We start from the raw sequence: 13,953 nt of genomic DNA on the forward strand, positions 1-13,953 counted from the left end.
ATTTTTTTTTCCTATTGTCACATAAATTTGAAAATGCAACAAAAAAAGGGCTTTTGGTGTTTGAGGAAACCACTAATGTTAAGTGTGCCTTTTACAGTTCAATATGTCCACAAAAACCCTACAAAAAATCAAATTAATCCAGCCAGCCGTTTTTTGTTTCACTCGATCGAATTTTTGGAAAAATTAAAGGATCACGTTTTTTGCTCTGAAAAGCTGAAACTATTGCATCCAATTACGAAGAAAAGGGCCAGAAATCGCATTTTGCTGAAGAAATTCGATCACAGCGCCATCTGTGGTGTCAGTTAGGTAATATAAGTGCACTACAATTTCAAAGCAAATATGCAGAACGATTTGGCATGAGGTTTCAGGTTGGCGGAAATTCTAATTTCATTTTTCGTGAAAATATAATTGTAGCTACAGACTAAAGAGTGAAACATTACTTAGAAAGAATTAAGAAATTATTTATGGAGTTGTTTGAGCAAAAAAATCTAAAATTGAACAAAACGTCTTCTCGACGATGGATATTAAAATTAAATTTTAAATTACTGAATTAAAATGTATTGCCAACTCTATTTATTTCATACTATTAAAAATATCAGTTGATCCAACAATTTCTTTAAAGTTTCACTTTCAACTTCAAATTTCTACGAATTTGGCTCTTTAAAAGACATCTCCATAGTTGCTTGTAATTACGTAGAGTCTCATTAGAAAATCTAGTTGATCAAAAGTTTAAATAAGCAAAATAGTCAGCAAATCAACGCACACAATTGCCGCTACACAAAGCAAAGAAACTTTGCTACAACTTAATTGTCACTGTCTCAAGTTTTGCTTTAAGCAAGTTAAGTAGTCATTTTACTTGAAGCAGTTGCCGGCACTTTTGTCTTACGTTAAAGAAGTGGTACCCTTTATACATACATATATACTCTCTTACACATAGAAGACAATACTTACCCAAGAGTACGAGCAGTGGAATGGTCGTCAGGCCACCACGTTGCCACTCTTCCAGTGAAACAGTGCCATCGGCATCATAGTCAATTTCCACCATCATATCTTGTAGAATCTGTGAGGTGGAATAAAAGAAAGTAAGAAGCACAACAAAAAAAGATTAAGAAAGGTAATATAAGAGTAGAAAGCATATATACTATATGTGTGTGAAATGTGTGGTTGATAACACTTTATATGTAAATAAGTGCATGTGTGTGTGTGCATTTCACTTATATTACAGCAGCTGAAGTAGGCATACAGGGCGTATGCGTAACCTCGAGCCAAATGTATGCCCAAGTAGTTAAGCGATGCATGGAGAGTTGGTAGACTGAGAAGCAATTTAAGTGACTACATATGCACAAATATATATGTACAATTTGAGTGTTGACTGCTTTGGGCATGGCTTAAGCCTGAAAGAAATAAACTTATTTTTCTTCTTCATCTCCATTGTTGCTATTTTAGCGTGCTTTTGTTGCCAAGCCGAGAAAGAGTTAATAGCCTGGTTGCTGCCTGCCACAGGGTTAACGCGCTTTGCTAGCGCAAATATATATTAAGAATTTCCATTGAAATTTAATTCCGCATACAAAACCCGTACGCGGACAGGCAATTGCGGTGTAGCGTGTAAAGGACCGGTAAAGGCACTCCGCAGTTGGCGGTTGGCGGGTGGTACTGTGGCAGTTGAAGAGTTGATGAAAAATAGCAAAGCGGCAGCTAAGTAACTGTGAAGAAATGCGATTGTGTGTGCCCACAGTTGAACAGCTGGAAATGTAATTTTCAGCTCTATTGCGGCGCAATAAATAATACAAAAAAAAATTGTGAAATTGTTGAATAAAAAACAACGCAATGATAAAAAAGGCTTTGATGCGCGGGTATGTTGAGTTGAGTTGCGGAAACTACATAATTTCTTGTTTTGCTATTTGTTTTATTATATTTCATTGCTTTCTGCGAAATTTGTTGTGGCAGGCACTGTGCGGCTTTTGTCTAGCAAATTGAAGGTATTTTTGTGTGATAAAGTAGGTTTTGAGTAGTTTATATATTTACACAAGGTTGTGGGAAGTGGATTAAGTAAAAAAACAAGTAAAGGAGGTTAAGTTCGGATGTTTAAGGTAACACACAATTCGTCCTGTATATTCCAGAAAAACGAAAATCATTATACATAGTATATGGAAACTGGGGTAATTCATGGATTGATTTCAATTATTTTTGCCACCAAGCTACATTATATCTAACATTATACGCTAAAATAATTTTAGTAAGATATCTCACATACTAATCGATATATACTGTATAAAGTCCACTGGATGTTTCAAAAAAAAAAAAAAAAATAAAATAATAATAATAAAAACTGAATCAAAAAGTATTGACCTGAACTTACCCATTTTTGGCATAGAAGCATGTTGAAAGGAAAATCTTCCCTCTGAATTTCTATAGAAGATCTGAGAAATTTATAATATTTTCAATCGGTAAAAAATAATCAAAGCTTTGAGGACCTCATATTCGGTATATTGGGCCTTGAAAAGTTATTGTCCGATTGGGATAGTTTTTAAATAAGCGAAGCCATACCTCTAACGCAGTATTAGAGCAAAGCAAAATTTTGTTTCGAAATCTTTATTGGTTCAAATTGGTCGATTAGTTCGTGATATATGATTTTTGATCCAAAATTGGACGAAGCTCTGCAACATGTTGCGAGGGTATAAATAAACGTATTTGATTAAGACATAAATCTGAACTTGAACGAAGGAAAAAAAATTAAAATATAAATTATGGCAGATTTTTACTCTATCGAAGTCCTTGTAAACTGTATCAGGGATAATACAAAAACTTAAAATAATATCTAATATATTAGGTTGGCAAATATCCGCATTTTTGTCTTTTGAATTTCGCGGCTATGTATAAAGCGCTACAGAGCTCGTATCTAGCAATACTATATGACTTTGAAAGGTCTGGACATAACCTACAAAACGACGCTATGCATGATCAATTTGGACATTGCGTTCAACAGAAATTAGCGTATTTTAAAGTTTTCCTTCGTAAAAGGCAAATCCGCTAGAGAAACGTTCCGTGAGTTTAATGGTGTTTTGGGGGATGGTACTCTATCACTTCGAACTTCGGAGGAATGGTTTCGCCGATTCAGAGCGGCCGAAAACGACACCATGGATAAGCCAACTGGCGGAAGACCGGACGACGAATACCGATCAAATTATGGAAAGTCATGGCATCTCGTGACTTCGCACAGGAGATGGGAGTTAGTCAACAAATCATTTTAAACCATCTGCAGAAGCCTGGATACACAAAAAAGCTTGATGTTTGGATGCTGCTGCTGCTGAAACGGAACGAATTCGACCCATTTTTTGAAGTGGATGGTGAATGGCGACGAAAAATGGATCACATACGACAATATCAAGCGAAGGCCCGTGAATCGTCCGAAACAGTGGACTAGCCGGGATTGACGTCCAGGAAAGTTTCGCTGTGTGTTTGGTGGGATTGGAAGGGAATAATCCACTATGAGATGCTTCCATATGGTCAGACGGTTAATTCTACCAACTACTGCAAACAACTGGACCGCTTAAAGCAGGCGATAGACTGGAAACGGTCAGAATTGGCCAACAGGAAGGTTGTAGTGTTCCACAAGGACAATGCAAGACCACGCACTTCGTTGATGACTCGTCAGAAGCTACGTGAGCTCGGATCCACCATCCACCTCGCATCCACCATACAGCTTGGACATAGCGCCAAGTGATTACCACCTGTTGGTGTCCATGGCGAACGCCTTTGGTGGTGTAAAGTTGAATTCAAAAGAGGCTTGTGAAAAGTGGCTGTTCGAGTTATTCGCAAATAAGGAGGGGGCTTCTATGAGAGGGGTATTATGAAGTTGCCGTTTAGGTGGTAACAGATTATCGAACGAAACAACGCACATTTCAACTAAATCCGATCACTGTAACACTTTTTATAAAGCATTGAATAAAGAGAAAAAAAGCAGAATATGTATTTCTAAGATTGATATTCCAAGATTTTATATTAGATTATTTCAAGTGTAACAAGGGTTTCTCTAATTCCTATCGCGCCTTAGTTATAGCATTTTATCTAACTATTCCGTTAAGGGAACCTTCTAATTCCTTGGATCGCAGTCTTGAATAAATGTTTTTAACATCTTGTTCTTTTATTGAACAATACAATTATAAAACAAGTAAGGAAGGGCTAAGTTCGGGTGTAACCGAACATTTTATACTCTCACAATTTATTTATTTAACTTTATTTATATTATATAATACACAATTTGACCCACATATTCGTCATATACATTGAATAAAGTCCATTGAAAGTTGGAAACCATAATATTAGGTTAGAAGCACCGAGGTCCTCGTGTTCGATATATGGGACCTTAAAAACCTATGGTCCGATTTCGGCGATTTTTAGAATGGGGCTGCCACACTATTAACATAGTATTTGTGCAAAGTTCTGCACCGATATCTTCACTAGTACTTACTTTATATATTGTAAAGTAAACGATTCTTATTTTCACAACATATCATTGGGATGTAAGGAAACTATTACAAACCAAGTTTCATTGAAATCGGTCGAGTAGTTCCTGAGATATGGTTTTTGACCCATAAGTGGGCGACGCCACGCCCATTTTCCATTTTGTAAAAAAATCTCAGTGCAGCTTCCATCTGCCATTTCTTATGTGAAATTTAGTGTTTCTGACGTTTTTCGTTAGTGAGTTAACCCACTTTTAATAATTTTCAACCTAACCTATGTATGGGAGGTGGGCGTGGTTATTATCCGATTTCTTTTATTTTTGGACTGTATTAAGAAATGGCTAAAAAAACGACTGCAGGAAGTTTGGTTTATATAGCTCTTTTGGTTTACGAGATATGTACAAAAAACCTATTGGGGGGCGGGGCCACGCCCACCTCTCCAAAAAAATTACATCCAAATATGCCCTTAATAACACGATCCTTCATACCAAATTTTATTTCCATAGCTTTATTTATTGCTTAGTTATGGCATTTTATGTGTTTTTGGTTTTCGCCATTTTGTGGGCGTGGCAGTGGTCCGATTTTGTTCATTTTCGAAAGCAACCTTCCTATGGTAACAACCGTTATGTGAACAAAACTATAATACTCTCTTTAGCAACATTTGTTGCGAGAGTATAAAAATTACTCCGCACTATGCCACACTGTGTCATCAGCCTTTGGCGAAGAAGGTTTGCAAATAGTTAAGGGTTTTAATTTTTATTCTCATACGAGTATCTCTATAATGTCATACTCTTCTCTATAATGTCATGTCGTGATATTAAATTTTGAACAAATGTCTTATTTTTGTACGGAAGTTATGTCTGTGTGTACACTCGAACTTTTCGTTGCTGCTTCTTTTTCACATAGTATTATAATTCTACGGCTTTCATAGCAATGTCGGTCGTAAATTTCTCTACATTAATTCGTCATAAAAATTGGTGCTGATCATAAACGAAATCAAATCAATGGGAATCACACAAACTGACATACATGTGATTACATAATCATATAAGCCATATAACAAATCATACGCGATGTAATGTGAGCGATATAAAATGCGAACGAGACATATATGACTTTTGGCAGTCGTAAATTTCGGGGCGGAAACTGTTATACTTGTGTAGGACAGCACAGCTGCATTTAATGTGTTGCTGCAAGTATTTTAGTATTTTAAAATATCATTTCACTTCTCTTTATCGGCTATTTCATTGAGTAAGCAAATTATAACGGAAGCACGTGTTTATAACGATTGAAGGCCTCACTTTCGCCAGCATTGGCAACACTTTTCGCTGTGACAACAAAAAGTTGCAAGCACATATATAGAAATATATACAAACCGTTACATACTTTTTGGTTTAACAGTCTGGTGTGATTGCCCACGCCCACGCAAACCACAACCTGCGGTCAAACTCAATAAAACTTTTCCAATTATTGCTACTTTTGCCTGCCTGCCTGCTGCCTCAATGCTTACATAAGCATAAAATGCGACGCGTTCATTTACAAAATCCCGACAAAGCGACCCGTGGATGATTGTGTATGTATATATTTACACTTACATCTATGTAAATGCGCGCTTTTTCCTGCTGATTGCTGATTATTTCAACAGTTACTCGCATGTTAATTTACTTTATTTGATTTGCTGAAAACTATTTCTTTCTATTTTTTTCATTCACTTGTTTTTGTATTTGTTCAGGTGTATTTGTGCGCGCTTTGACCATACTTCAGTCGATTTTGATATGATAACTGCACAACTTTTTGCGTTGAAATCACCCGCAGGCTACAAAATGTAGTCGCATCAAAGTGAATTAAATAAATTGAAATGTTGTGGAGTGGGGGTGAGAGTGAGCGTGGGAGAATTTAAGCTTTAAGCAAATATGCGCGACCCCGCCCTCGAATAAGTTTTTTGTATATATCTTGCAAACCAAAAAACTGTAGAAACCAAACTTTCTGCAGTCGTTTCTTTTAGCCATTTCCTAATACAGTCCAAAAATGAAAGAAATCGGATAATAACCACGCCCACCTCCCACACAAAGATTAGGTTGAAAATGACTAAAAGCGCGTTAATTCACTTTACTCTAAATTTTACCGAAAAAATATCAGAAAGAAGCTGCACTGAGATCTTTTTACAAATTGGCATATGGGCGTGGCATCGCCCATTTATGGGTCAAAAACCATATCTCAAGAACGATTCGACCGATTTCAATGAACTTCGGTATATAACACTTCTTTGACACCCTGTTGACATGGGTGGAATATGGGCGAAATCGGTTCACAACCATGCCTACTTCCCATATTGCTCAATTTTGAATTCCATCTGATTCGTTCACTTTATAATATATATATTAGGAACCAATGAAGATAGCGGAGTAAAATTTTACACAAATATTGTATTTGAGCTGTGATATCACTTGTGGAAAATTTTCAAATCGGACCATGACTTTTCAAGGCCCCTGATATCGAACATGAAGTGCCTAAGGGTAATTTTTCACCGAAAATATTGGTAGATCTCTCAGATATTTTAATGTAATTCATTCCCTCTGAATTTCTTTCTTATAACAGTTTGGCTCTGTACCTGAAATGGTAAAAATCGGGTCATAACTTCCCCCAGATCCCATATACCTAATTATAAGTAATATTAAATTAAGTGAGCGTATAGTCTTCGATATATTGTATTTTGGTGGTGAAAACGAGTGAAATCGGTTCAGTCTCCATACTCTATTTATGAAGATTTTCGTTATTCTATTGAACTGTATACCGAATATCTGGATCGAATTGAAATTACATCAATAAATTGCGGGAGTATAAAATGTTCGGTTGCACCCAAACTTAGCCTTTCCTTACTTGTTTTTAATATCTACATCCATATATATCATTTAAAAAAGGTCTTGTCATGGACATCATAACTCATTTGTGGTTGATCTAAAGTCGAATCTAATATCTAGTTAATGCATTAAGCAAAAAAGAAAATATTAAATTATGTATTTTTGGCAGATTTTTAACAAAAACACTCAGTTTAGATTTAAGATAAACAGGTTTATAGTTTTATATTGTAACTGACGTAGCCTGATAAGTGGAACTTCCAAAGAGTGTATCTCTTAGTTCTTAGTTCTCTTAATATTACTCGGATTGATTTGATATTTTTGTATACTATTTTCATCATATTACACTATTTAATAAGACAAACAATGTTTTTCCCAAATTTTTAAATTTTGAAAACCACCTAAACCCATTTAACACCAGACTCCCTGCGTTATAGTCCCCATTGCAGTATTACAATTTCCTTAGGTCGTAATTTGAATTCATTTTCTTGAAAAAAAGTCTTTAACTAGCACGTGTCATGAAACTTTGCTCGTTTTTATAATTATTATATGTCATTCTGTATGTAATCACCGTTTCTTGCACATAAAGAGACTCGGAAGAGCAATGTTAATACTTTAAGCACCTAACTAATGTCCACTGCAGAAGCAAGTCTTTTGCAACTCAATTCGAACACGCAATTAAATGTGTGCATACTTGAGAAAGTCCATGCGTGCATGCATAAAATGGTATTATATAAATATAGAGGGTGGCTTTTTTGGAGGCATACAACTTTTATTAAAAAAATAAAAATGTAGTAAAACAATTGAACTAAATGGTTAACTCACAGCACCATTTGCTGATTGTACTGTCATCAGTAGTTCGCCTCAATAAAGAGCTGGTTTTATGCTCTATATAGCTTGTTGATGTAAAGATTTTGCACTTAATGGACTGATATTGGCGTGGAAGACCATAAAGTCAGGAGTCATTTGCTCTAGCGCTCACCATTGATGGTAATATCAGCTCTAGGTTTGGTTAAAAACAAAGAAATGGTTCAAAAATGACCACGACATGCAATCTTTATCGGACAGTATGATTTTTGGAATGAAAGAGAACTTGGACAGTCTCTTCCGAACTAGTCACACTCACTTCCAAAAGTATACTGAACATAAATGTCATATCCATGTATTTACTTTGACAGCTAGTTTGGGAACTATACCTCTCAAAATCCTTCACATCGAATAATACACCCTTTATATAATATATTTATATATATGTACAATGCCAATAACAACGCACTTCATTAACTCAACCAACAATTAGTAGCTGAAACAAAATGCACATAATCAAAGACGGACGATTTGCACATTTCGACAACGTCGTCCGTCATTAAACCGAAGAGGATACGACTACTAGATGCGAGTATAAATAGTCGTAGAAGATTTAATTACAATTATTGTCTTTTACTGTTAGCATTATCCTTCAGAATTGTACATGAAAATAAACAGACAACGCTCGAGCAAGAGTACTTACCGAGAGTTAAATTTACAGTGGAAAATTTTACGATTTCACTTTTACGAGCATGGGGTGCCGAGTTAAAGATGCTAACGAGACGACGGAATGTGGGGTAATGACTACAATGACTTAACGATGACGATGTTGATGATGATGATGAGTGGCTTAATGCATGGCAACCAGCCACGCACATAAATAAGCAAATAAAAAATGCAAAATGGAGACAAATACAAAGCAATGAAAGTACAAAAATAATACCAAGAAAATGGGGTGCAGAAATTCCACGAAACAAAAAAATCTTTGTGTAAATGCAACGGCTTGAAATGAAGCGATTTCTACTTAAATGATTTGGTGTTTGTTTTTTTTCAAATATTTTTACAGTTAAATGTGTTGCTACTTACCGGCCGCAATTCGCTAACATCCCAACCAAGATATTCGGCGACAGCCATCATTTGATTAACAATCGCATCCATTTCGGCGGTATCCAGGACACCATTGCCATCGGTATCGTACAGACGAAACATAACTGTTTGAAGGGGGGTTAAAAAATATATAAAAGAACACCGTAAAAAATAGGTAGTTAAATACAGTAGAGACTAAAAATATACAAGACTAGCAAAAAGGTGAGCAAAAGTCTTTGAAGTATGCATTGGTGGGAAATTTTTTACCTGGCAACTCTATGCCACAAATTTCATAGTATCTTTATGTTTTTTACTGAAGCAAAAAGAGCAGAAATCTACAAAAATGCTTCTGCACTGATTTAAGCTCCTACTTTTAGTACAAAAAAACAGCATGCAACGCCTTAAAGTATGTTGCAATTTGAATTTTACTACTCTTTCCACATGCCATTTAGTGTAGCATACATTCAGGCGTTCATTTAGTTTATTAGTCTGTCTTTCATAGCATATTTTCTTCGCAAAGTTTTCTTTGCTGTGTTATTAAGTTTCGCTGACTTGATGTGCATGCGGAATTTAAAGTTTTACTAAAGTTTTGATTTCGTTTTTTTTTTATTTTGCCCTGAAAACGTGCATTTTAAAGAAATTGAGGAGATATTAGTCACATTCTTCCAGGAATATGACTGGGCTATGTGGGTATGAAAGAAATTATACTTGGTATGCATAGAAAAAATACATTAAAACTGATCTTAATTAAGAATAGTCTCAAGAAAGTCATTTATTTTATAATTACCAGAAAAATTTACCCGAGATTTATTTACACCGAGATTACCTTCTGAACGATTATATACTATTATGTCTATTTTATTATCAAGTCATACCACTAGGTCATATACATATATTTCGAATTTTCTGGATTTTTGAAAGAAAAAAAATTACATACCGAAATTTCGGAACCAATTCGGGATTTCATTTTTATAAAAAATGGCAGTATCAGCTTGCGTTATATTGGACTTTAATAATTTTCTAAAGCAAAATCCGGGATCCCGAAATTTCGGAAACATTTTGGGGTCCTAATTCTTATTACATTTTACTAGAATTTGTGTAATTTATATATATAAGAGATGATTTTTATATGAGGATGATGAGAATTCGGGATCCCGAAATTTCATTTCTATTAAAATTTACTGGAATTTGTGTAGTTGAGTATAAATAATAATAAAACACCCGGTATTGAGCTTGAGTTATTTTTGACTTGATCATCACTAGGTATCTGTACTAGAATATTCGGGATTTCTGAAAAAAAAGTCGAAATTAAAAAAAAAAAATTCGGTATTTTGAAATATCGGAATCACTTCGAGATTTATTACTTTTAGATCTGTTTTTAATTTGTGTAATTTTGATGAAGTTACAATAACGCACTCCGTATATGTCTGAGTTGTTTACTACTTAAGTTATTAAGTTAAATTATTGAGATTTATGATAAAAAAAATTAGAACCCCGAAATTTTGGGACCAATTAGTGATCTTATTTGTATTTATAATACAATATTTGAATACTATGCTGCTGAAAAAATATCTATTGTTATACGAGAAAAAATATACACTAAAACTAACACCTTAAGTCTCTACGTTCATTATTTTCTTTAGAAAATCCCTCTAAACTACTCAAATTAATCAATTTCAATATTTTCCCAGTACGTCATTATATCCCCTTTCTAATACAAAACCACTCATTACTTTGATTGATTTCGTGGCGGTGGTGTTTATAAATCACTTTTGCTCAGACTTGTTTTTTTGTTATTGCCTTTTGCATTAAATATCGCTCACTACTCACATTCAAGTTTATCTTCCGGTCGTCCAGCTTCCAGCAATGACAAATAGCAGACGACATCCTTGAGCGGCACTTTCAGCGTCAACGGATCAAAGTGTGAAAGCTTGCGTGCCAAAAGTTTGATATCAGCTGCAAATGAAGTAGAAGAAAGAGAGAAATATATGTGTATAAATAAATATATAGATTAGAAGTGGAGGAATAAGACGGAAATGCAAAAATACCAGTGTGCAAAGTCTTAAATATTGCGCAGTAAAATGACGTGACGAACGCGTGAAATTTAAAACCAACCAAAGGATGAACACTTTGAATGCTGCGAATGACTAGCATATTTCTCAGCTAGCTAGCTAGCTATCTAGCACAGCATTCCCAGCATTACAGTTATCCAATGCGATGGGAAGCTGCCCCAATCTTCACAGTCATTTAGCTGTGTAAGAGTTATTATGATGAAAGAGGAGAAGGAATGCTATCATTTTCCATGCTCACCATTAGCTTTCGTTTTGTAACACTACTCCCCACCCCACTCTGATCAAACTCATGCCATTAATTTGCTCAGTCAGTCCACTCCTTTCACTCCCTTCACTCACACTGATAAAACACACTCCTTTCACTCATAGCTCGGCGATTTCAACGTTTCATCAACGCTTCGCTTTCATATAAAATTACATTTCATTTCATTAAATTTGTTGGTGTTGTTTGCTTCAAATTGTAATTCATCATAGTCAACATTTAATTAAATTTATTTACTTTCAAATGCCCATCAAAAAAGTCTATTGATTCGGAGAAGAAATGTTATGCGTCATTGAGCAATCGAAAAAAAGGGCTAACCCATTCATTGAATTCAGTGCTTTTCTGTGCCATTATTTTCAATTAATGAACTAGTATTTTTTCTGTTGAAATTCCGGTTGAAATATTTTATTTCATGCGCTTTTAACGTGAAAAAGTTTTCTATGCGAAATTAACCACGTAATTAGCGCATAAATCATTTGAAATGCAGAAAAAATAGCAGGAGTGAAGGAGTTTGTTGCTCGTGACCTTAGTTTATTATGTGTAACATTTTACAGAATTTTTTACTTTCAAACATGGTATTTATGTCGGTGAAATAGTATATTATCAGGTTACTATACAAAAAAGTACTTTTTTCATACAATTGTTGTTTAACAAATGAAAACCTTTGAAAGGCATTTGCTTTGACTTCGTTAGGCCAGTTTTTTCTATGTTGGGCGCATAAACAAATACTGGTAACATCACAGCTAAAAAATATATATTTTTGTTTGAAATTCTAGTATCTATCTCTTTCTCTTGACAATACTACCAATGAAGTTATTTTGTTAACCAAACCTCACCGTATTCGGAAAAATAGTTAGATTATATACTGGTATACCAAATATTTAGCGAGTGTTCTTTTGCCGCTCGCTAACACAATAGTTAAGTTTGATTTCCAATAATATTATTTTCTTTACGCTCAACCCACGCCGGATTAGTCAAGACGTATTTTCTTGTCTGATACGACAACAGCCCATAGCATAATATGTGACAACCCACACCGAGTGAGACGAGACAAAAACGCATGTTTGCTTGGTGTGGGCTCAAATACGTTTTGTGTCTTATTAGTCAAAGACATTTTTGACTAATCCTGTGTGGGTTGTGCCTTAAACCGAATATTGAAGATTTCATTTTCTAAGTGATTGTTGTTATACGATTACTTAAACCCCTTTACTTCTTTCAAAATATTGCCTGGCAAGATGAACACATAAGCACAGCTCTTTTGTTGCAAAGTACTCTCAGAGAGTTCTGGTAAGAGAGTTTGGAAATGAATTAGTCAATTTTTAGTGTTTTTTCTACTCAGAACCTGCAAAAATAATGATGGATCTTTGATTGTTCTATAAAAAAAGGATGAAATAATAAATATAGCTGAATCATAATGGGAGAGTTTCAAACATCATACTTAGTATTCCAGAAATGTTTCTTAAAATATAGTAGAGTAAAAACGAACCTTTGCGCCCGTTATTTGGAGATTGTGGGATCGATATATTGATTTCAGCCATTTTGAAGTATAGATTGTGAAACTACACGAAATCATTTAGATATATAAATATAAGAGTAGCTCTATATTTTACCGTAATCCAAGCAATCGTTATGGGAACGAAACTTTTTTATTCAAAACAAAATTCTTCCCTTAAAAAAGCTAAACCTCAGTACTCATTGCATATGAGGTGTGTTCAAAAAATAATACATATAAGTGGTGTGTTCAAAAAATAACGGGAATTTTTTTTTTGTTTTTTTAAATATTCATTGGTCTACATTAATGTTGTCGTCTTCAAAATAGTCTCCATTCATTATTATGCACTTATGTAAGCTACTCTTTCTTACAATTCCCGTCATTCTTTGAACACACCATCTATATGTATTGCTTGAAAATACTCACTATAAAGTAGTTTATTACCCAAATGGGAGTACGTAGAAGACATTATGCCTTAAATAACTGTTTCCTCAGGATGGACACATATTGTGTCTTCTCATTTCTGCGTATCTGTTTGCTTTCCTATAAATATTTATATTATCTACACCAAAGTAGGAAACCGTGTCTATACCATACTCGTAATCATAAAAATACCTGTGTACATCCGTTATCCGTTATCGATTAAGCTTGTTTGCGGAAGTTTCCCTTACACATAAATATTTACCGTTATATTAGTAAATACATGCAGGTTCCTGCTCCAAAGAACTTTGTGACTCATTTAGCGAGTGTTAACACAAATTCTACTAAAGTTGATGCAGCGACTTAAGGATGAGGTAGTGTTGTGTAACCGACAAAAAATATGCACTGCTTGTATATGAGTAGTATATAGACGTTGTCTTATTCATGACTTTCACATATTTTTATTGAGTAGCTTGTCAGCTGCTTCCTTCCG

The 13,953-nt window shown here is 34.7% G+C and overlaps 1 protein-coding gene across 4 annotated transcripts in view; it reads right to left on the reverse strand.

The window, feature by feature from the left end:
* LOC105217464 (diacylglycerol kinase 1) overlaps window positions 1–13,953 on the reverse strand; it is a 159,432-nt gene that overhangs the window by 34,350 nt on the left and 111,129 nt on the right. For all 4 annotated transcript variants that reach the window (XM_054234651.1, XM_054234653.1, XM_054234650.1 and 1 more), the window contains 3 exons: window positions 11,045–11,170; window positions 9,215–9,339; window positions 952–1,060 (listed from right to left, as the gene is read on the reverse strand). In XM_054234651.1, coding sequence (XP_054090626.1) covers window positions 952–1,060; window positions 9,215–9,339; window positions 11,045–11,170 — 360 coding nt within the window. The remainder of the gene's footprint in view (window positions 1–951; window positions 1,061–9,214; window positions 9,340–11,044; window positions 11,171–13,953) is intronic.

This window comes from Zeugodacus cucurbitae, chromosome 6, assembly GCF_028554725.1.
Source record: "Zeugodacus cucurbitae isolate PBARC_wt_2022May chromosome 6, idZeuCucr1.2, whole genome shotgun sequence".
Taxonomy (NCBI): domain Eukaryota; kingdom Metazoa; phylum Arthropoda; class Insecta; order Diptera; family Tephritidae; genus Zeugodacus; species Zeugodacus cucurbitae.